General features: G+C 42.9%; 1 protein-coding gene and 1 long non-coding RNA gene across 2 annotated transcripts; both read left to right on the top strand.

Annotated features, from left to right (window-relative positions):
- The first annotated feature begins 2,999 nt into the window (after positions 1–2,999).
- Positions 3,000–14,477, top strand: LOC109200564 (uncharacterized). Its single transcript, XM_019356159.2, has 2 exons — positions 3,000–3,747; positions 13,337–14,477. Coding segments are annotated over exons 1-2 (750 nt in total). The 3' UTR covers positions 13,339–14,477.
- On the top strand, positions 3,762–10,525 carry LOC102075711 (uncharacterized). The gene is made up of 7 exons (XR_002060723.2): positions 3,762–5,158; positions 7,602–7,744; positions 7,862–8,072; positions 8,179–8,312; positions 8,472–8,637; positions 8,822–9,115; positions 9,431–10,525. It is a non-coding gene; the product is annotated as an uncharacterized LOC102075711 (long non-coding RNA).
- Positions 14,478–24,883: the final 10,406 nt, after the last annotated feature.

Here is a 24,883-nt window from a genome sequence, read left to right as displayed (position 1 = left end):
TTTGCTCTGAATGCTGATGAATAATGAATGAATAATGAAGCCGAGCCCCGCTTGCAGCGCTGCAGTGAGTTCGCGGGCTTCCGTTGCATTGTGGGGAATGGAGTATTGGTGCGTGCAAAACCCCAGCAGGCGGCTGTGACCTGTGGGCCGATTCTAATACTAATCAAATATCATCCCGGGGGCCATAATTATTCATTCGTGGGCCAGATTTGGCCCACGGGCCTTGACTTTGACACATGTGATCTAATAGATCACATTAGTCTTGATACAGTCTCTGCCACCACATTAGATCAATCCCTCTGGGCTCCTTTGATCAGCTCCATCACCTAGTGGGGGTGGGGGGTCGTAGTTCGGTCTCGCCTTCGCTATTGTGGTTGATGTGGGGGTAGGGATGGGCTTAGGGCATCTGGGGATTCCCTAGGGATGTTTTCCCTGGAGGGCCTAACCCGGGGGTTGTGGTCATGACCTGGTTAGGGGCTCTGGTGGCTCTTAGATGGTGTTTTCCTCGTGTGTGCAACGGGGCTGGGAGAGGGTCTGTGCTGGCAGACGTGGTTTACTGGCCTGGTAGCCTTTCTGCCCCTGAGTGGGGCCGGGCCGGGCGTGGAGGCTTGGGGTTCTGGGGGTGCTCTGTGTCCGGGCTGGGGCTCTGGCTGGGCCTTGGGGGCTTGGGTCCTGGTTGTTATCTCACCGGGGTTGTGGGCGGGTGGGTGCAGGGGGGCTCAGTCCTGGTGTCGGGGGCCTCTGGTGCATCGGCCCAACTGGGGGGCTCTTCAACTGGCGGAGAGGTTGTTACATCCTTGCAGGAGTTCTCTGTTCTCCAGGAGTTCACAATGCAGGTGGGGGAGAGATATAGGAGAGGTGAAGAATGAACTCAACCTGGGTGTCTATTGTCTTGTGTAGTCTGGAAGATGAGTGGATGATGGGGTGGGTGCAGTTTTCTCTGCGATGGGGCGGGTGGGCTGCCTCGTGTTGTGTGGGGCTGGGCGGTGTAGCTGCCGTGAGCCCCAGTCCGGATGGGCCTGGGCCCCCTGGCCTTTGTGGATTCTAGAGAGCGAGGGTGCCTGCTGGGGTCAGCGGGGAAGCTGGCCCCAGGGAGGGGCTACTTGCCCCTCGCTTCTTTCCCTCCCCATCCTCAACTCCCTCCCTCTTCCACAACCGCCCACACATGCAGGGCCTTGAGATGCAGGTGTGTCACTAGGATGCAGGGGAGGCACTCGCCCTCTGTCCCCTTCTGGCCGCCTGTGCCTCAATTTTATTCCGCAACCTAGACATCCACATTACTCACACTATCATTACACATGATAGTGTGTAATGATAGGGCCTTGGGGGTGGGCACGTTATACGGCGTCCAGAGGACGGTCTGTGTATTCAACCTCACCTCTGGTGCCGGTGCCCACTTCTGTCGGTGGTTGGTGGTTCTTGGTGGGCAGGGCTGGGTACTCAGGTACGTACCGGCTCACACCTGGTGGCTGCTTGGCGGGGCTTGGCGCCCGTGGCCCTCGGGCCTCTGGGCCTGGGGCTCGGTCCACTTTGGTACAGCCGGCTGCCGACAGAGCCCGTGGGCACGTCACTCCAGCCCCCTCTGGCTTCTGCTTCGTGGCTGCTAGGTGACCCCTTGTCTGGGGCTCTCCTCAGCTCCTTCCAGGAGGGTGGCACGGTTGCCCCTCCAATGGTCCTCTTTGGGCTCTCGCACTCTGGGCCCTCTGGATGTCTAGGGCCTGGATCTCCTCCATGCCTGCTTCATGCCCTGGGGGACGGGGCTATGGCTCTCTACACCCTCTACCAGATCGTTACATGGAGAAACCTTTTGAATACAAGCGCGCAGATCCACACAGGTGTGCACACGGGTGTTCACAGACACAAACTACACCTTTCTTGGCTGCTACCTCAAAGCACATTGTGCGCTGTCCGTCCTGCGTGCTGCACAATAACATTCAATATTTAGTATCTACTGTTATTTACTGTTAGCTAGATTATTGCGATGGTGGGGGTTTTTTTTGCTTTTTTTCTCTTCTGTTTTTTCTTCTCTCAACAGGTGATCCGGGTGATTTTTTTTAAAGTGCCTCTTTCCCTCTCTTTTTCTTTCTCTCCCTCTCTTTCTATCTTTCTTTCTTTCTCCCTGTCCTATCCCCCAGTCATGTCTGTCCCTTCTGTAACAACTGAAGATAAAATACATACATAATAATAATGAAGGTCAATCAAATGGACCAATTTGACAAGGCCATGATGATCCACAATAATTCTGATGGCCAAAGAACCAAACGGGACAGGCATAAAAAAAAAAATTATATTCCTATTCTGGTCAATTTAATGTTTGTTTAAAGTACACCTCCAGATCCAAATAAAATGATGCTACCTGTCTATGTCCAGCAACAGCCTGTGTTCAGTTTGAATACTGTTATAAATGTTTAACTTTTGAGTGACAGCACAAAGACTGAGAGAGGAGGATCGAGAGGGAAAGAAAGGGACAGAGCAGGTAAAAGTGTCAATGCACTGAAATTCACCAAAAATTTTAAATCTGTAGCTTCTTTTTCACCCACATTCATTGATGATGATTTTACATAACTAAGCAGTGTGCTGTGCTGCTGTTGATCCCCCACTAATAATAATTATTAAAAGATCCTATTTTTGTTCATTTCTAGTTTCTAGTTCAGTGAGGAGGACTGAGGGTGAGAGAACAGTGAAGTAAGCTGGAAAAACAAATGTTATTTTTCACAAAATAGTTTTTCATGTATTTAATGAAAGTTGACGGCGGTAAGGTAAGGACCCATGTTGTAGGTGACGTCAGACGCCGGAGATTTGGCGGAAAAAAACAAAACAAACGAATGGTAGCCTAGAATTTAACAAAGTTTCTTTAATCTTCAGTATTGTCAAATAAACTAACCAACTGTCATATAACTAACAACATCTGCCCTATCATCTCTAACACCCTGGAGAACAACGAGGAGAGTTTAGACGCTCTCCAAGAATACATCGACCGGTGCTTCGAAGATTTAGTAATGAAGAAGGCCCAGAGCATGTCTTCCCCGGCCAAAACTGAGACGCCATCATCTAAAAGATATCACCCGGCAGACTCCCCCGGCACAACATCGCCTGCCGGCAAAGATATCGTCGACATCCTGGAGTCAATCGATAAGCGATTGTCCAGTTTTGATGCGAGGCTGTCCCTGGTGGAGATCTTACACCGGGAATTTCAATCTCTAAAAGAATCCCTGGAGTTCAGCCAGAAGCAGGTGGAAACACTTGCTGCAGAAAACGCCACGCTATGGGACTCGGTCAAATCTCTAACCGAAAATGTGACCCAATTAAACTTAGAAAATAAAAAAATAAAAGAGACCGTTATGGATTTACAAGCCCGTAGCATGAGAGATAATCTTGTGTTTTCTGGTATTCCAGAGTCTGCCGGAGAGGACCCGGAAACGACCGTGAGAAGCTTCATTAAAATCCACCTGAAGCTGCCGGAGGACACGGTGAAAAACATAGGGTTTGAAAGAGTGCATCGCATCGGGGCTCCGAAGACAGGAAGCGGGAGACCGCGTCCTATTGTGGCCAAATTCGGCCACTTTAAGCAGAAGGAGCAGGTGAAGAGTCGCGGCAGAGAGCTGAAAGGAACGGACTTCAGCGTGAACGACCAGTTCCCCAGAGAGATTCTGGAACGACGCAGGGTCCTGTTCCCAGTCCGACGTAGTTTTATTCAGAAAGGCTCCCGGGCTGTCATCGCCGTGGACCGGCTCTACGTGGACGGATATGGCAAGCCATTAGTGCCAAAATTCGCCACTTTTCTAACCCGTTTGATTAAGAAACGGCGTAAAAAACGCCGTTTAATTATTCAAAACGCCGAAAAAAACGGCGTTCTGTTTCGACAAACGCCGTTTTTTCCGACTCTCACATGGCGCCCTGAACGCACCATCCGAGTGACGTAAAAAGCGGCGTTCAAAGACAGACGGAAACGCCGTTTTTTCCGCCACTCGGCAGAAAACGCCGTTCAAAGATGCATAAAAACGGCGTTTTTTACGGCGTTCTGTGCCAGCTGTAACGGCGTTTAAAACGGCGTTTTATTGAAATTATGCAGGGCACTCCCCATGGTTCCCTCATCCAATTACTTTCAACTCATTTCACCCAATCAAAGAAGAGGAAGTGCAGACCACACTAATGCATCACCGATTCACCTTGCTGCTAAGTGATTGCCTATTCAGTACCAGTGCTTGTTACCCACTATGCATTTTGATGTGTTTAAAGCATGATGAAACAAGCAAACGACGGAATGCTTTTTCTGTAACAAGACCTTAACTTTGTGGCGCATGGGTCGCTTGTTTACTTGAGGGATCAGCTATTAGCGCTGCGCTACCGCAGTGTAGCATTATGATGCTAACGGAGTCCTGGCTAACACCGCAAACTCCGGACATGAGTGTGGAGCTGCCGGTTTCCAGATGCTGCGGGCGGACAGGACGAGAGACAGCGGTGAGAGGAAAGGAGGGGGGCTGGCAGTGTTTGTTAAAGACAGTTGTGGGACCCCTGGGCACATTGCTGTCAAAGAACAACTCTGCAACAACACAGACATTGAGCTATTAGCCATTAGCATCCGTGGAGGCAGCCTGTGACTCTCTGTGGTCCGCAGACTGCAAACGCAATCTCCAAGAGCTCTTCTTCTAATATCAGGGGACTTTCATCATGTCTCGCTGGACTCCACACTGCCCACCTTCAACCAGTATGTGACCTGCCCCATCGTAGTCAATAAAACATTGTACTTAATGTATGCCAATGAAAAAGTGGCATACAGTTCATCACCTCCCTGCCCAGGGAAGATCTGATCGTAACCTAGTGTGCCTTGTCCCTGTGTGCAGCACTTAGTGTGCACGGAGCCACTAATCACCCACGCAGTGCAGAGATGCTTCGCGGAGGGCATAATCAAGCAAATAAATGACAGAATGCTTTTTATTTCATGTCGACGTGCAATTTATGTATAGTTGACCGGGAAATTAAAGCAGCGATCACTTGGACTATTCCGTAGCACCCCTTTCACAGTGGTACATCCCTCCAGGTAACCATTCACCAGTCTTGTACAGTAGAGCGGGACATTACGTTTACTCTCAGCGGAATTCACCCGAGAAGGCATCAGTTCCTGCACTGCACTGGTCTTCACCACGATTAGTATAAGGTAAGAATGAATACATTTTCTTCTATTCTTATTTCCAGTACAGTAAAAAACTCATTAATTTACATTTTCGGACAAAATGTAGGAGCCCGAAATTGTGTCTACTTTCATCTTACAGTCCAGCAACAAAGAACACATTTTCGTTTCATACTTTTGTTATATTTCGTTACAAAGCTAGCCTTAGCCTTGCCGTCGCCTCGGCCACCATTGATCACGTGGCTCTAATATTAGAGCCACGTAATTGCGCATTGATTTTTCCGGTGAGGTTGTGCGTAAGTGTTCAATGCGTAAGTGTACAATATGTTCAATGGGAGAAACTTAGTCATTTATCTCTACAGCCGAGTAATTATCCCAAGAGCCTTTTTCCAGTAAGCAGGATTAACAGACTGTCAAACCATGAAGTCATAGTGCAACACCAAGTTGCAATTTCAGTAAACTCATCTGAATTAGATCGTGACAGATGTTCCGAATTTTCAGCTTTTGATGTTCATCCTTATAAGCACGCATGTGCCTTTTTAAACGCATGTATAGTTGTATCTACAATACCAGGATTTAGTAATACAGTGGGGTATACAAAGAGCCACATGAGACTGTTAAGCTATCAGTAAACCCGACACTGCAGACTGAAAGACAAACTCCATGAACTGAAAACTGACCTTAAATATGAGTGCGGCAAATCCGCAGTGAAGAGAGATAATAATATTGATTAGGGAGAGAGGACGCAGCTGGGAGAAACAAGACACAGGTGAATTGAATCAAACAAGTATGACCAGCGGAAGCAAAAGCAAGTGCACAAAAGACTAGAGGTCAACAATATAAAGCAGTAACCAACTAAAGATAGGACACAGAAATGCAGACTTTGCACTAGGAACACAGAATGGCAGGAGAACAGCCTCAAAGAGTAAAGAACAGTATATGCAGAAAATAAAGTTAAAAGACAGCGTGGTCTTCAAGAACCCAGAGTACGATACAAAAATGTTGTTTTATTCAATGTTGTTTTATTCAAGTGAACAAAACAATGTAGACCATGTTCATTTTGTTAATAAGTTGGAAAAAAAATAAAAACTAATGACAGCATTTAAAATAAACAAAGATGAATAACATAGATGGGAACATTTGACAATGGAATTGTAACATTATCAAAACTGATTTTTCAGATATGCAGAGTAGAAGATGTGGAGATTCAAATTTTTAACTTGGGTGTGTGTTTGAAATATGAAAATATTGGTTGACATCGTTGACATACTGTTATTAAAGATAGGAATATGTATGAAGCATAGATTCAAAAGCTCTATTAACAGAACTATAACCTGTTAGAATCTGCCATTTATTTCAGATGTATTCTGTAACTGTTCACAGTCTCAATACTTAAAGTGATGACAGATTGTTTCCAAAAGTGCTCAGTCACATTTTTCATAAGACTAACATGGAATTTTTGATTTATTTAAATATATAAACCTGTTGAAAGTAATAATTGAAATTCTTGTCTTTGTAGGATCACAGTAATATATAGATTTCTAATATAGTCCAAGTTTGTCTATGAAAAAACACCAGCAAGCAGGTTATGTCCTACAACTATCGTCTCACTGTGAATGACTAAGACTAAAATTGAACTCTCTTCCTTAAACAACGAGAAACATGAAGTGCACTCAGGAGCAGATTCGAGCGCAGGCTCAGAGTGAAGTTAACAGAAAATGTTCTTTACATCATCATCATCATCATTTATTTATATATCACTTTGGTCTAACAGGTGTGTTTGTAAAGTGCTGTACAATAGAAATAGAAATATAGTAATAAAATAGAAAAAAACAGACAAGTATGTGTATGTGATGCAAAAGGTAAAATTAAAAACAAGGCTAGAATGCGTGAATGTTAACTTTGAGTTCTACAACTAGGAGCAAAATGCTGTGAACATGGACTACGGTAGTTCATACTCGAGGGAACAGTAACATGACCTGTGGCTGCTGGAGCTCGGCAAGTGAAACAGTGGTGTGAGAGTTGATGGTGGAGCGGCACTGTGCGACCCATTTTTGTGTTGTTACCTTATGTGTGCTGCTACGGGTCACCTTTTGTGTTTTTACATATGGTGTGTTTATGGAAATGTATTTAAGATAAACGTAACTCAAGCCAGGTGTTTTTGGTCAGAACAAGCAGTTTGTAAACTCTGTGCTGTTATGATCAATGACATTGGACAAAGACAAGCAAATAAAACTGATGAATACAAAAACAATCTTAACCGTACAAGACAAGTATAGCTTGAGTTGTCACAAGTTTAATTCATAACAGTTACATTGCCTCACCCCTGCCACCAAACACTTCAGTGGCTTCAAGTGTAGGCGTAGCCTCTACAGGTACTGCAACAGAGGGAGAGCAGAGTCAGGAGGGTCTTGGAAGAAGTTCAGAAAAGATCCAAATAGGCAGTCTGAACAGTCTTACTTGTTTGCAGGTGGAGTAATGCACGAATGGATAAAAAGGAGTGAGAGGTTATCAGCTGTTGAGGAGCAAATGGAGATCCGTGTCCAGGGGAGTGAGGCTATTGCGAGTGTGAAAGGTTGTCCAGGAAGTAACTAAGAAGACATGAACAGAGAGGTAAGTACTAGAGCTTTGAGCAACGTGAGGCCAATAACTAACATAGGTTAACAGATAATATGGCACAGACTGGTTGTGAACAGTGGTCTTAAATACAGCTGGCTTGATTTGTCTCAGGTGGTGATCCTCGGTGGAGTGATGAAGTAGAGCAGCCAGCACCCCAAGTAGAGCAGGCACTGTGGAAAAATAGTTGTGACTCAACCAGACCATTACAAAGTATGGCCTGGAGGATTTTCATCTCAAGGTGCAAGAACATTCTTAATGACTGTACACGGCAGCTGCTGATGGACGATGTTGGGCCAGATGTGCTACAGTTAGCGTTAAGGAGGTATGATCAAAGCAAGATCGAAAACATTTAACATTTAAAATGTTTAAGGGGAATATGGCCTGAGAATATAACATGAATTAAGAAGTAATTTTTGGATATCTTTGAGGTTGGAGACAATGCAGAGAAGCCTTCAGTGGGCAAGAGGAAGACTGATCAATGTAACTGCAGCAGATCAACTTCTGCGTGACTTGGCTGAATTGATTCAGGATGTCGAACTGTCTACTCAGCATGGGCAACAAGGTAAGCACATATTGTGTCGATTCCTTGACTCACCAACAGTGTGAAATAAATTATGACTCTGTCTTAACCTATTTTCCAAATATTTACCTATTTACCTGATATATTTACCTGATATATGGGGTGCCTTTACCTATTTACCAAACGCTTATATATTTTCAGGCTGTTTTGGATACCAGGCACCAGTGGTTTTCAACAGAGGTAGAGGTAGATCCCTTTACCTTATCACTCGGGAACAGCTTTCATTCCTGAAGTCATGTGGATTCACTGCACCTCAGATGGCTGATATTTTGAGTGTTTCACTTCGTACAATTTGAAGACGTCTGCGGTCAGTGACTTTTCAAACCAGTGTGACTTTCATTTCTTTGTGACACACACTCACTGTTTATTCAAATTAAATGGTATTGTGAAATTGTAAAAATTAGTATATTTGAATGTGCACCACTAGTCAAGTAATGAAGTGTGTTGTTATGGTAGTGATAAATCACTCGTGTTTTTTTGTCTGATTTCAGACAGTATCATTTCACCCGTGCATCAATGTATGCGGAACTGACTGACAGTGCCTTGGATGAACATGTGCAGGACATTGTCGCTGGCAATGAACAAACTGGTCCTGAGGCTGTCAGAGCCTCCCTGCGAGTACGTGGACTACGTGTACAGCGAAGGAGGGTTTGAGCAAGCATGTTACGGATGAATCCTGGAGCAGCTGCCCTTAGAGCAGTTTTGCGGAGACCAGAACGAAGAACATATCAGGTTGCAGGTCCAAACTCATTGTGGCACATTGCTGGAAATCACAAGCTGATAAGGTAACCAAGCACATTGATTTGTCTTTTGTCTGAACACCTATTTTGACCAAAGTGAAATTCAGCATTACATCAAATATAATTGTTAAACAGTAAGACACGTCCAATAGAGCCAGGCCCTGGGATGGGCAGTCCTCTAACACAACTGGTTATGTTTAAAGGGGAAGAGGAGAGAACACAGACAGCGCAAGCAACATACAGAGCAAAATTCAAACTTGACATGCAATAGTCACATGTAAATCAATTAAGAGTGTGTTTTCTATTGTTTCAATAACAAAGCAGAAATAATATTTTTCTTCTTATGGACCACGGTTTTAGGTGGAGGATAGTCATTGATGGGGCTATTGATGGATACAGTCGTCTTGTGGTCTTCCTTCATGCCTCAAACAACAACCGTAGCAGTACCGTTTTATCAAGTTTCATCAGACCCGTGGTATCCTATGGTGTACCCTGGAGGGTCCGGACAGACAGAGGTGGGGAAAACAATGCTGTCTGCCTGATGATGAACATTTTCAGAGGCTTTGATCGTGGAAGTGCCCTAAGAGGAAGGAGTACCCATAATCAGAGAACTGAGAGGCTCTGAGGTGATCTGTGGCGAGGAATGACCAATGTCTACTGTGACTTATTTCACCACCTGGAGGAGGAAGGCATCATTGACATTGACAATGAAATGCACCTTTGGGCTCTCCATTACATCTATCTCCCAAGGATCAACAGAGATTTGAAAGACTTCACTCAACAGTGGAACAATCATGGCTTGCGGACAGAGAGACACTTGAGCCCATTACAGATTTTTGTCCGAGGCAGCCTCCTGGTAGAACTATGTAATCCACTAAGTGGCACCAGAGGGAGTCATGGTATTGAACTCATCACTGGCTTAATATACTTTCTGGACTCCACATATCACTGAGACAGTTCAATTATTGACTGAAACATAATAGCAGCAAGTGGAAAGACTTCAAAATATCTAGGTGACTGGATACATATAATGTGAAAAGTTATAATACGTGTTTACTATGTACCATTGAGTAGTGGAGATACAAGAACGAGCTGTGTGACACTGACAATAAAAAATGTTGAGTGATTTTTAAAGTGTGTAAGATGGAAGTTGTGAAATGGAAAGTTTACAACTGAAACTGAATCTCGATAAAGTCAACTTGATCTAAAAGTTACAGCTGTTGATTTTGATAAATACAACTATAAAGCAGTGACAGTAAATAATTAAAAAATAAAGTGGCTCAGTATAGTGTGGTAGATATAAAGTGGTTTAGCGTGTGTTTGATGTTGTGACAGTTCACAGCAGAGAAAAAGTGTTAACATTATTGAGCACATTATGTTTTGCTTTGTACAAACATAGTTCTGAAAATACTGGACTCGAGTGTAAAATGTGAATAAAAAAAGAGCAAGCAGTGATTTGCAAATGTCAAAGGCAAAGTTTGTTCACAGTAGAACATAGAAAACATGTCAAATGTTTACACCGAGACTACGTCGTTAAAAATAAGTCCATTTTAATTTGATGGCAGCAATATGTTTCAAAACAGTTGGGATGGGGCAAGAGAAGGCTGGAAAAGTGGTACTAAAAGAAACAGCTGCAGGGATATTTTAAAAGTAACAGGTCAGTTACATGATTAGATATTAAAAGAGCATCTTAGAGAAGCAGAGTTGCTCTGGAGGAAATGTGGGCAGAGGTCGATCAATCTGCAAAAAAACTCCATTAACAAATTGTGCAACAATTTCAGAATAATGTTCCCAAGTGTAAAGTTGCAAAGACTTAAAATGTTCCATCCTCTAGAGGCATAAAAAATATATTTTATCAAAAGATTCAGTGACTGGAGAAATCTCTTTGCAGAAACAATGAGGCTAAAAGCCATGATGTCAGTTATCTTCAAACGCTCACAGGAAAGTTATCATCATGGAGCCTTAAACAGACACGATTCTGTTATGGAAATCAGTGCATTTCCTGTATCCTTTGGGGCAACAGACCTGAGTCACACTTTTAGAGAAGTACCTGGTGAGGTGGATTGAGAGGAATATCCATGATGCTTGGCAGTTTGTTCACTCACTTCCTCTCCACCACAGCTTCTGAAGCGCGGCCAGTCACAGAGCTTGCTCTCCTGATCCAAGAAGAACACATTAAAGTGCACTGCACTCACCTGACCTGACAGAACACCTGTCATTAACATTTTGGTGCACACATAAGCTTGCTCTCAAAAAACAGCCTGCCCATCCACTTCTTGTGTACAGCCTCTGTTTTGATCTTCCAGTCCAGCAAATGTATATATGTGGGTGTCCAGGTATTTGTATTCCTCCACCACATCATATCAGCGGGTTCAGTATCTTATACTTTTGTCAAGATAATGCACACTGCAGCCGATTTGTATCTACAATTATCAGAAAGAAGCCATAACCAAGTTACATGGATTCTTTTTTTTTAATTACTTCATGTCATACAGGTAAACTAGTTATGTTATGTGCAACGCTGTCATGTGCCACTCTCTGTTTCAAATTCATGTAAGACATCCAGAGTACTCTGATGACATTGACAAGGACAACTCCAGTTTACATGGAAACAATTATTTCATGTTCTTGAGATTATTTATTTACATCACTTTTCAGGAAACGAACATGCAGGTCTGATTCAAAACTGCATATCTATTTTTAATGCATGTTGATGGGGCAAAATATTCCTGAGATACTGTTAACATTATTAAATTTGTGGGCTGTTATACAGTGGTATTACTTTAAACTGAACACACAAGGATTTTGATAAAAGTTAAGGTCTCCGTTTGTTTCAGAAAAAACATACTGTCATTTATTTGCTTTCATTATTTATTCATATGCCCTCCGCGGACCATCTCTGCACTGCGTGGGTGATTAGTGGCTCCGTGCACACTAAGTGCTGCACACAGGGACAAGGCACACTAGGTTACGTTCAGATCTTCCCTGGGCAGGGAGGTGATGAACTGTATGCCACTTTTTCATTGGCATACATTAAGTACAATGTTTTATTGACTACGATGGGGCAGGTCACATACTGGTTGAAGGTGGGCAGTGTGGAGTCCAGCGAGACATGATGAAAGTCCCCTGATATTAGAAGAAGAGCTCTCGGAGATTGCGTTTGCAGTCTGCGGACCACAGAGAGTCACAGGCTGCCTCCACGGATGCTAACGGCTAATAGCTCAATGTCTGTGTTGTTGCAGAGTTGTTCTTTCACAGCGATGTGCCCAGGGGTCCCACAACTGTCTTTAACAAACACTGCCAGTCCCCCCTCCTTTCCTCTCACCGCTGTCTCTCGTCTTGTCCGCCCGCAGCAGCTGGAAGCCGGGCAGTCTACTCACAGAGGGAGTACCGGGCAGTGTCGGGGTACTGCCACTGTGACCGGGTTAGCGTCATTAGCTCCTCGATCATATCAGGGAGCGATCTCACATTTACAGTGATTACAGGAAGGAGAGATGGTGTGTAAGGTGTCCTTCTCGGGAGACATCACCCCCGTCTCTTCCCTCACTGGGGACGTAGGGTCTGTCTGCCGGTAGCGCAGCTGCAGGGCGCAGCGCTAACAGCTGATCCCTAACGTAAACAAAGGAGCCATGCACCGAGTATCCAAATAGAGAGCTAGCTCTGCTCATTACCTGTTAGCTGCCATAACAGGTAACACAGTTAAGGTTTCATTAAAAAGTATTCTGTCGTTTGTTTGCTTGATCATGCTTTAAACATCAAAATGCATAGTGGGATTATAATACAATTCAATACTGTGACAAGCACTGGTACTGAATAGGCAATCACTTAGCAGCAAGGTGAATCGGTGATGCATTAGTGTGGTCTGCACTTCCTCTTCTTTGATTGGGTGAAATGAGTTGAAAGTAATTGGAAGAGGGAACCATGGGGAGTGCCCTGCATAATTTCAATAAAACGCCGTTTTAAACGCCGTTACAGCTGGCACAGAACGCCGTAAAAAACGCCGTTTTTATGCATCTTTGAACGGCGTTTTCTGCCGAGTGGCGGAAAAAACGGCGTTTCCGTCTGTCTTTGAACGCCGCTTTTTACGTCACTCGGATGGTGCGTTCAGGGCGCCATGTGAGAGTCGGAAAAAACGGCGTTTGTCGAAACAGAACGCCGTTTTTTTCGGCGTTTTGAATAATTAAACGGCGTTTTTTACGCCGTTTCTTAATCAAACGGGTTAGAAAAGTGGCGAATTTTGGCACTAATGGCTTGCCATAGACGGACAGCTCTACCGCGACCCCGGCATCACTCCATGGCTGTATTGACCGCACACCAGATAAGAATCCGCTGCGCTATTCTCTTCACTCACACTCTCTTGTATTAACTTTTGCTTAACTATGTAATATCAGTTTGCTAATTTAGTATAACGTTACCGTCACTCTCCGCCAATGCTTTAATTGGAATGTTTCCGTTCTTATTTCTTTTTCCCTCTCTCTCTCTTGTCGCTCACCTTGCTCTTTGGTTTCCTTGCTTCTCTTTTCTTTCACTATGTCGATCACCTGTTTCCCTATCCATCCACAAAGGACACTGTCTATTTCTACATGCTCACTCTGCACGATCACGCACACACATGCGTTTAAAGGCAACACATTTACAACAGCCACACAGTGCACACAGATATAGGACACACACGCACACATTTGCTCATTTTAGTTATTATGCACACACATAGTCAGACCTATGGAGCTTCACGCTGCGCATTTTCTTCTCTCTATTTACAAAAAAAAAAAAAATAAAAAAAAAAATGATGTGTTTCCATTTTCCTCACCCGTCTAAGCAAGACACACAGCATATGTCATTAGCCACAAACACACAACTATGGGCACGCTAAGGTTTGTCTCATGGAATGTGCATGGAGCTGGCTCTAGGGAAAAAAGGTTAAAAATACTTAACCAACTTAAAAAACTACAGGCAGACGTTGTTTTATTACAAGAAACCCACATGCCTGTCACAGGTCTGAATAAACTTAAAACACCTGAGTTTCCTAATGTGTTCTCAGCCTGTTATAATTCTAGACAAAGAGGAGTAGCAATTCTAATACATAAAAATATTAATTTCACAGTACTCGATACAGTTATAGATCCAGAGGGCAGATTCCTAATAGTCAAACTATCTATACTTAACCAAAAGCTAGGTATTGTAAGTATATATGGTCCGAATGTTGATGACCCCTCATTCTTCCACGGTTTTTTTAGTGCACTCTCCGAACACCTAGATTGCACAATTGTTCTTGGGGGAGACCTCAACCTGGGACTAAATGAAGAAATGGATAGGCTCAATACAACAGGAACTCAGCGTAATTGGCAGTCCACAAATATAATCAAACAGTATATGAGCGACTTTGGTCTTTGCGATGCATGGCGCTCCCTCCACCCTAACAGTAAGGAATATTCTTTCTTCTCACATGTTCATCACTCCTACTCTCGTCTGGATTATTTTTTGATCAGCAGCTCACTGCTGAGTGACATTTCAGACACTGAGATTCATCCTATAGCTGTCAGCGATCATGCTCCTGTATCTTTAACACTAATGCAGAAGAATAATACCACACCAAGTAAAAACTGGAGATTTAATACATCGCTGCTCAAAGATGAAGAGTTTATCAAATACTTTAAAAAAGAATGGACTTCATATTTAGACTTTAATGACATTCCTGGAACATCAGCATCTGTCCTCTGGGAAGCAGGGAAAGCCGTGATGAGAGGTAAAATAATCTCTTTCTCATCACATAAGAAGAAAGAAGAAAACAAAAATATTCAAGAACTGGAAAAAAACATCAAATCCTTAGAAAAAGCCTATGTATCACACCAAGATCAAGAAATATTAAACAATTTACGCAAAACAAAACTAGAATTAAATGAAATTATTAATAAAAAGACTAAATTCTTAGTACAAAGACTTCGCCTGCAAAATTATGAACATGGTAACAAATCCGGACAATTTCTTGCTAACCAGTTAAAAATCAATAAAGAAAAAACAACTATATGTGCTGTTAAAGATTTATCTGGGAATACAATATATGATCTTAAAAAAATAAACAAAATTTTTAGGGATTTCTATGAAACTTTATATACACCACAAATAAACCCATCTAAAAACGAAATTGATCAGTTTCTGGACAACATAACTCTTCCAAAATTATTAGACACCCAAGCAATGGCACTGGATTCACCACTGATGCCAGGTGAACTCCAGGAAGCCCTGATAAGTATGCCCAATAATAAGGCTCCAGGTCCAGACGGCTTTCCTGCAGAATTCTACAAAGAATTCTGGACGATTCTAGCACCAGTTTTTCACAGAATGTTGCAGGAAATCAAAGAAAATGGCAGACTACCACCAAATATGAACTCTGCAAATATCAGTCTCTTACTAAAACCAGGCAAAGACCCTGTATATCCCTCAAGCTATCGTCCAATATCCCTTATAAATGTAGACCTTAAAATAATCTGCAAAGCTCTCTCAAAGAGATTAGAGAAAATAACCCCCCTCTTAATTCATCCTGACCAAACTGGCTTCATAAAAGGTAGGCACTCATCAACAAATACACGTAGATTACTTAATTTAACAGACTACTCATGCAGCAAAAACATTGAAACCATAATATTGTCTCTTGATGCAGAAAAAGCGTTTGACAGAGTTAACTGGAAATTTCTATTTGCAACTTTACACAAATTTGGTTTTGGAACCTCTTTCATTAACTGGTTAAAATATTATATAATTCCCCAACAGCTTGTGTCAGAACAAATGATCAAACATCCTCCAGCTTCTGTCTCCTGAGGGGCACCAGGCAGGGATGCCCACTCTCCCCTTCACTGTTTGCAATTTTTATTGAGCCACTAGCAGCAGCAATTAGACAGAATTCAGTAATTAAGGGCATAAAATGCAAGAATGTAGATGATGTGTTACTTTTTCTCCAAAACTCACAAACCAATATCTCTGGGGTGATTGAATTGATAAATTCTTTTTCAAGAGTCTCAGATTATTCAATCAACTGGTCAAAATCTACGGTTCTTCCGATTAATTGCTCCTTCCATAATTCTTCTCCTACACCACTGCAATCTGGAAATATAAATATTTAGGTATTAATGTCTCTCCTAAGCTTTCAGAATTAACTAAATTAAACCACATCCCGCTTTTAAAGACAGTAGAAAGCGATCTGGCTAGATGGAAATCTTTACCCATATCACTCATGGGAAGGGTTGCCGCTATAAAAATGATGGTCTTGCCAAAATAAACTATTTGTTTTCAATGATCCCAAATAAGCCATCACAAGATTGGTTCAGATCTCTAGACTCATGTATTTCTAAATTCCTTTGGAAAGACAAACCCCCACGTATCAGCTTAAAAACATTACAAAGGACCAAGGATAAAGGAGGATTAGATCTGCCTAACTTTAATCACTATTTTTAGCCAACAGGCTTCAGTTCATCTCTAGATGGTTTAAACACAGCTTCTTAGATGAGCCCTGGCTAGATGTAGAACAGGCACTATGTAATAATCTAGAAATTTCAGACCTACTATTTATCAGCTCAAACATCAAAAGACATGAATGCTTTAAAAGCATCAACATCAGCTCTTCTCTGACAGCATGGTGGGAGTTTCTAAAAATGACAGCGTCCTCATTAATCCCATGCAAACGTACACCTATCTGGAACAACCCTGACATATTACAAAACAATAATATGATTAATTTTCCAGAATGGAGTTGTAAAGGAATTAAATACTTAGAACATATATTAGAGGGAACAGAATTTATTCCATTTGACAGACTAGTTACATAATATGGGATCAACAAGAAAGATTTTTAGAATATCAACAAATTAAATCCATAGTAAAAAGAGATTTAACCTCAGTCAAGCTGAATTACAAACACCACCAAGTGCGGTACACTTTCTTACTCTTAAATCCCCCAAATTATTATCTAAAATATACAGAACACTTTCTAAATAGATGAATCAATATCCCTTCCTATTGCAAAGTGGGAAGCAGATTTATCAGTAAGCTTAGACCAAAACTTCTGGTCTCAGGTATGCTTAAAACCTTTAAATTGATTAAAAATCCCAGTCTGCAATTAATACAATACAAATACTACATAGAGTGCACTATACAGGTCATCGGATGTTCAAGATGGGCTTTACATCTTCCAACAACTGCTCACACTGTCAAGGCAATACACCAGACAATTACATCCACGCCCTTTGGTTCTGTCCACCAGTGCAGAAGTTTTGGCGTGAGATATGTGAAGACTTATCAAAGTGTCTGAAATGTAACATTCCAGCCTCCCCTTTAGTGTGCTTGCTGAGCAACTTGGATGAGGTCACTGCAGAAATAAACACAGCCCACATTGTTTTTACAGCCCTATGCATTGCCAAGAAAACAGTCCTCCTTAACTGGAAAAATAAAAATAATCTTAATTCTAATCAATATAAAAACCATCTAATAGATCACATTAGTCTTGATACAGCCTCTGCCACCACATTTGATCAATCCCTTTGGGCTCCTTTGATCGGCTTCATCACCTAGTGGGGGTGGGGGGTCATGGTTTGGTCCTGCCTTCGCTATTGTGGTTGATGTGGAGGTTGGGATGGGCTTAGGGCGCCAGGAGAACCCCTAGAGACGTTATCCCTGGAGGGCACAACCCGGGGGGTTGTGGTCATAACCTGGTGAGTGGCTCTGGTCGCTCTTAGAGGGTGTTCTCCTCGTGGCTGCGTGCAGCGGGGCTGGGGGATGGTCTGTACTGGCGGACGTAGGTTACTGGCCTGGTGGCCTGGCTGCCCCTGAGTGGATCCGGGGCAGGCGGGGGGCTTGGGGTTCGGGGGGGCTTGGGGTTCGGGGTGCTTCGTCTCCGTGATGGGGCTCTGGCTGGGCCTTGGGGGCTTCGGTCCTCGTCGGTGTGTCGCCGAGGTTGTGGGCCGGTGGGTGCACGGGGGCTCAGCCCTGGCGCAGGGGGCCTCTGGTGCATCGACCTAACTGGGGGACTCTTCAACTGGCAGGGAGGTTGTTCCATCCTTGCAGAAGTCCACTCTGCAGGTGGGGGAGAGACACAGGAGAGGTGGAGAATAAACCTAACCTGGGTGTCTGTTGTCTTGTGTAGTCTGGAGATGATTGAATGTTGGGGTGGGTATAGTTTCCTCTGCGGTGGGGTGGGGTGGGCTTCCCCAGGTCCTGTGGGGCTTAGCGGTGCTGCTGCCGTGGGCCCCGATCGGGATGGGCCTGGGCTCCCTTGCCTTGGTGGGTACTAGAGGACGGGGGTGCCTACTGGGGTCAGCCGGGGAGCTGGCCCTAAGGAGGGGCATCTTGCCCCTCCCTTCTTTTCCTCCCCATCCCCGGCTGCCTCCCTCTTCCCGCTCCACCACACCCACCCACACAGGTAGGGCCTTGGGGTGCGGGTGTGTCACCAGGGTGCAGGGGAGGCATTCCCCCCCCTCTGTCCCCTTCTGGCCACCTGTGCCTCAATTTTATTTCACAACTTAGACATCCACATTATTCACACTCTCATAACACACACACACACATATATATATATATATAGGGCCTTGAGGGTGACCACGTTAACGGCGTCCAGAGGACGGTCTGGGTATTCAACCCTACCTCTGGCGCCGGTGCCCACCTCTCAATTTTAAATCCATGTAGACATTGAGGGTTCTCGGGAGGGGCCGCGCTAACACCTGCTGCTCTCTGGCAGCAGCACCATGCCCTCCCTTGTTTTAAATGCACTTTAGAACAACATGCAGCAACACTACACACGAGCGGGAGGAGGGAGGTATGGGGTCTTCACACACCCCCGTTCTCTACTAGCCATCGGGGCGGGGGCTGGGAGGAGGTGTTGGCTGTCCGATTGGCCTCCCTGCTGCTGCGGAGCCTGGGGCGGTCTGCTTGCCTCCACCCCGGGGGAAAGGGTCACATCTCTTGGGTCTGGGTGCCGTTTCCCCCTCTGGGGCGAGGGTACCTGGACCCAGGGCATAGAGGATGTTTGGGGAGTATGATTGTGTGTACATGTCTATGTATGTCTATCCCTACGTTGGGTGAGTGCTGAGTGTTTGTATATGTGTGCATGAGGGTGGGAAAGCATGTTTATGTCTGTATGTGCCTGTTTGTCTGTGTCTATATGTCAGGTCTGGTCTTAGACTCCACCTCCCTGGGTACTCCCAGGCCCTCCAAGTGTGGAGGCCTATCTCCCCTCACCACACTCCCTGCTGGTAGCTGATGCCCTCAGGGGTTGGTGCATTGGTGGTTCTTGGTGTCCGGGGCTGGGCGCTCAGGTATGCACCGGCTCACTCCCGGTGGCTACTTGGCGGGGCCCGATGCCTGTCGCTCGGTCAGGCCTCTTCCGGGGCAAAGGGGGCCCTCGGGCCTCCGGCCTCGGGGCCTGCAACTCGGTTCACTCTGGCACAGCTGGCTGCCGGCAGAGCCGGCGGGCACGCCGGTGCAGCCCCCTCTGGCTTCTGCTTCGTGGCTACTGGGTGACCCCTCGTCTGGGGATCTCCTCAGCCCTTCCCAGGAAGGTGGCACGGATGCCCCTCCGGTGGTACTCCTTGGGCTCTCGCACTCTGGGTCCTCTGGATGTCTGGAGCCTGGATCTCCTCCATGCCTGCTTCATGCCCTGGGGGACGGGGCTATGGGCCTCTACACCCTCTAGCAGACCGTTACATGGGAAAACCTTTTGAATACAAGCGCGCTGATCCACACAGGTGTGCACACGGGTGTTCACTGCTCGTAGACATAAACTACACCTTTCTTAGCTGCTACTTCAAAGCACATTGTGCGCTGTCTGTCCTGCGTGCTGCACAACAACTTTCAATATTTAGTATTTACTGCTGTTCACACTCAGCTAGATTAACGTGATGGTGTTGTGTTTAGTATGTTGCTTTGTTTTTGTTTGGTTTTTTTTGCTTGTCTTCTCTTCTTTTTCTCTCAACAGGTGATCCAGGAGATTTTTTTTTTTTTTTTCTTTCTCTTTGTCTTTATAAGTGCCCTTTCTCACTGTCCCTTTTCCCTTCTGTTTTTCTTTTCCTTCCTCTCTTTCTTTCTCCCTTTCCTATCCCCCGTCATGTCTGTCCCATCTGTAACAACTGAAAATAAAATAAATAATAACAACAAAGTTTGATCAAATGGACCAATACGGCAATGCCATGATGATCCATTTGGCAAAATAAATCCATTTGGTATCCTTGTTGGTCTTCAGACAACAATTCTGACGGCTTAAGAACCAAATGGGACAGACAAAAAAAAAAAAAAAAAAAAAAAAAAAAAAAAAAATGATTGCTTTGCATGCTTTACAATCGCACAATTAAAAAATGTCAGTGGACATTCTAAACAGAGCATATTGATAAGAATAGCAGCATTTTACAGGACTAAACATGGCTCAAACTTGTACTCCACTCGTGAAACTGGGGTACATGATCCTCTGTGCTGTGTCTGAATTCAAAGGCTTTATTATTAAAAAGCTCTATTACCAGTTTGCTTCATGTACAGGTCTATGGAAGCATGATTTTCCAGTGTCTGTACTGAATAATGATACTTTAAGTGCTTAATGATTTGGTGTACTGCCTCTATGGCATCAAGAGACTGAAATAATGTTGTGCATGTTTGTCATCTTATCTGCTTTGCCACAAATAATTCTTAAGGTTTTTAATGCCTACGCCCTTTCCTCAGCTTTGATAACTAAAGGCTCCACCCTAAAAAGGGGAGATTAGATTGAAATCTGATTATTCACTGTGAATTACCCCTCCGTGAATCGCTACCTTATCGTCATGGAGAGGTTTGTGTGTCCCAGGGATCTGAATTATTCTTAGAAACTAGGATAGGTCATCCAACTAATTCAGTTGCTTTTGAAGGTAACATTATAATGTTCATCCAATTGAATTTGCAAATGTGAAAAGGGTTGAATAAATTTTCAAATAGCATAATCCGTTAATATTAATTACATGGCATTACATGTAATGACATCATGATTGGGAGCTGAGGCCGCCTAAACGTTTGAACCTAGAATTGTGCCTGGAGTAAACCAAACCAACTGAATGTCATTTTTTTAACATTTCATAATACAACCTGCGAATACGGCATAGGTACGCTGCAGTTATGGTTATTTTCGGGTAACAAACCAGGTTTTTGCGGAAACTATGAGACAATCACACTGTAAGTACCCTGTAATTTCGGGGTATGAGCCGTATTATGGAGTCTTTGTAATTTCATGGTGATATTGCAAATGATCTTTTTTATATTATTACTTAAAATTCAGTGACCGAATGTGCATGATGGGTAATCCACTATTAAAATGTCCTTTCATATTAAATATTAAGATGATGTAACTAGATAAACTTTTCTCCCTTTCCTACCTGGAAATGGGACTAGATGATAACAGTTTTGTGTGAAGGAATGCAGAGTGATCAGTGGACATCTCTAAGATGGCACGGGCTCTTGGGCTAAAATAAAAGTGATCAGCTGCACAGTCAACAGTGGATTTCAAGCAGAAATGCCCAAGCTTCTCACAGGCAGCTTGCAAAATGTGCGCATCAGTAAAGACTTGTCAAGCAGATAGTTCAGTTCATGCATTCACGCTTGAACAAACTTCTGATATTTTCCGTCGCAACTTCTCTAAGTCCTGCTACCGAGCACAACCACATTCACTTCCTCGTATAATCATGAACTCTTTACAATAAAACAGGACACTTGTAAAAATGAACCATATGTAATGCAAATGCTCTTTTAAACTTATTAAACACATTGTACTCATTTTACAAAGAATTCCAATTTTTTTCTCAATACTTTGAACATCATTATTTTACATTTAACATGGATTTCAATATTTTTAATATTTCAAGACATTTTAATAAATGGCAGTTTTAACCTGGTTACAAACAAATAAACTGATTAACTGAAATAAATAAACCAGTTAAAGAAAAATAGTGAAATGTAAAATAAAAACAAAAAACTGAATAAATCAATAGGCAAACACATAATAATGCGTAATTTTAAATAATCTGTATTCATATATATCATGTTGATGACAAAAATGTTGATATTTGTAAAAACAAAAATTATTAAAGATCAAATGTTTAACATTTAACATATTTATGTCCAAGTTGGTTCATGGTTGTGCGTCCAAATTGTGGACTTCATTTAGACGTCGTATAGATGTCCAGAACTCCTCATGGACCAACAGACCCAATACTGAATTGATCTCCAGGTCTATCTGGCATCCAAGGTTTAGTGGGCAACCTTTCTCCCAGAGTGTTTTAGCCTCTTTTTATTCCTTTAGTGTATCTTTCTAAATCTCAGAGTCAGGTGGGTAAGGGACCAAGGGCTCTGATCCACCAACGTAAAACATCTATGCAGTGCAGCACAGAGCACCACAAGGACAGTCCAGGGACATTATACTGGGCGACCTAATGATCCTAAACACACAAGTTAGAAAAGGGCTTGACTCCCTTTCACTGGTAGCTCAAGCATATAGAGCAATGCCAGAGAAAAGACAGTGCCTAAATGATTACGTCTTTAAAAATGACATCATTTGCTGTTGCTTCTCTGGTCATTTGCAGCATTAAAAGCAAGAATGTTCATGTTGTGTGAATGTTTAATCCAAAGCTGGTACTTTAGGTTTTTAATATTTCTCATTTTTTTGTTGCAGTCAAGTAGCTTGCAATAGCTTAGAATACAGAAAACATGGCATTCAAAGTATTTATGTGTTACAGACTGAAAAAGAAATCCTTGTCAGCTTCGTAATGAACAAACTGAGAGGAGACCAAGCAAAAAACAAAACAAAAAAAAACCACCCAAACTAATAGATATGTTGTTTTGTTTAATTCTTTCTTGTCAAAAAAATTAGGTTAAAAAGTATCATCAGTGATCTGCAAAGTGGTCTGAATCTTGTAGCCTGAGCTTGACTGCTTTTGTCTCCACCCACTTGTTAAAAAATGAGGTATTCTATTTATTAGAGCAAAAGGTATTAGTGGAAAAACACCAATTTGCCACTCTTCTGATTACTTCTCCCTTATAGGAATGTTTTCAGTGTTTGGCATTACTAAAATGAGTATCCAGAAGATGTTCATATAAGTCAAAAAGTTTGGTGGTGTGTGTTTCTGTAAACGAAGTCCCACTGATGGCTTAGGTCCAGCTCAATACTCCAGCCTATGGTAGCTCCGAGTCCTGCCACAGTTCTGTGTATGAATGTAAATGTATTTCATGCAGTTAAATGTAAGTTAAGTGCATGCTGTTTGAATTAATCTTCTCAGTCAGTAAACACCAGTGTTGTCATTATTTTGATTACACGTACATGTATTCTTTTGTAACAATGTTCCCATTATCTCAATGGAAATGATGATGCGGCTTCAATAAGTGGTGTAAAAGTTAACATGAACGGTGCTCTGAGGTGAAACTGCTTTGCGGCGCCCAAAAAAGTTGATGAAAACTCTATGTCCAGATGAACAGACAACGTTTTGGGGATTTCCTTACATGGATGATTGAGCATGCATCAAGATACTTTGTGGCTCATTCAGAGTTTGATTAAATGAACAATAACTGCTCTTATTTGAATTAAGAAAAAAAATTAGTACAACATTATATCTGAACAGAGAGCTATAACATGCACTAAATTCAGATTCACTGAGCCAGCCACTTGTTTGAATATGATCTGAGACACTGGAAGCAGCAAAACAGCTTGTAACATGTTGTTTTGTGTGATTCAGGTGGACTGAAAGGGTCTAATATGGGTAAATTATTAATAATATCAATAAATGAAAGACTGCAGTCCACTTTAGCTAACTAAATTAAAAGTGAAGATCCAGAGGAGGCAGAGCATTAAGAAGAACACTGTCAGTGTCTGTGTGTCATGGTTCTGGGTCTTTGTTCCAGTGTTTTGTGTTGGTGGACTTTTGAATCCTGTTTAATCATTGTTGTTGTATTCTTATAGTAACTGATGTTTCCTAGTTTCGTTTTCTTGCGTTTGTGAATTTTCTGATTATTGTTTGTCCTCAGTGTCTCCTGTGGATGTCAGTCTTGTTGTAACATCGCATCTGTCATATCCTTCATCTCTGTGTACTACCTTCAGTGTCCCCTTAGTCTCCCCAGCCCGTCTTGTCTCTCCCTCTCTCTGTGTCTTAGTCCTGTCTCTGAGTTTTGTCTCCTTTACCTGTTTCCCATGTCCTTCTCTTTGTGTTTTGTCCTTGAATCCCCAGTCCGTCATGTGTTCCCATGTTTGTTTATTTCCATCCTAGTGTCAAGCTCTTGTGTCCTTGTCTGAGACACGGAGTTGGTGCTATTTCCAATTTTATTTTGATAGTCCTAGTCTCCCCCTAAATGTATTTTGATAAACTAATGTTGAAGTCACTGTGTTTTTTGGTATTGATGATGCAGCTAAAATGAATGCTTTTAAATAAAAGAATAACCATTCAAAGTGCTCAGTGGTGAAACTGTAACTCTTTCAGAGTTTGAAGGCTGGACCAGTGATGCCTTATTTAAAGAAACATGAGATGAGTGCAGCATATTATCTGAACAGAGATCATTCAATGAGCAAGAATAAACACTGACAAGAGAAACACTTCACTGTTGATTATCATATGAATTCTAATGAAAACCGTTAATCTGTTAATATCCTGTTAATCTGCATACAGCAAATAAAGAACATGTGACTTTAAAGCATCCAGTAAAGTGATAACTGTCCTCTGCCCACTAAGTAGTGACTCTACAAAAGATTATATTTCATTTTCTGAGGTATTCTCCCTGACTTGTAGGAGTGTAGAGATTTAAAGTGAAACTCTTATATTGCTGTTA

The sequence above is a fragment of the Oreochromis niloticus genome, unplaced genomic scaffold, assembly GCF_001858045.2.
Source record: "Oreochromis niloticus isolate F11D_XX unplaced genomic scaffold, O_niloticus_UMD_NMBU tig00000040_pilon, whole genome shotgun sequence".
In the NCBI taxonomy this organism is placed as follows: domain Eukaryota; kingdom Metazoa; phylum Chordata; class Actinopteri; order Cichliformes; family Cichlidae; genus Oreochromis; species Oreochromis niloticus.
The sequence above is the reverse complement of the archived record's forward strand: the minus strand, read 5'-3'. Positions and strand labels throughout refer to the sequence as shown.

Coding starts and splice junctions, on each gene's coding strand:
- LOC109200564 (XM_019356159.2), top strand. CDS start 3,000: ATGAAGAAGGCCCAGAGCATGTCTTCCCCGGCCAAAACTGAGACGCCA.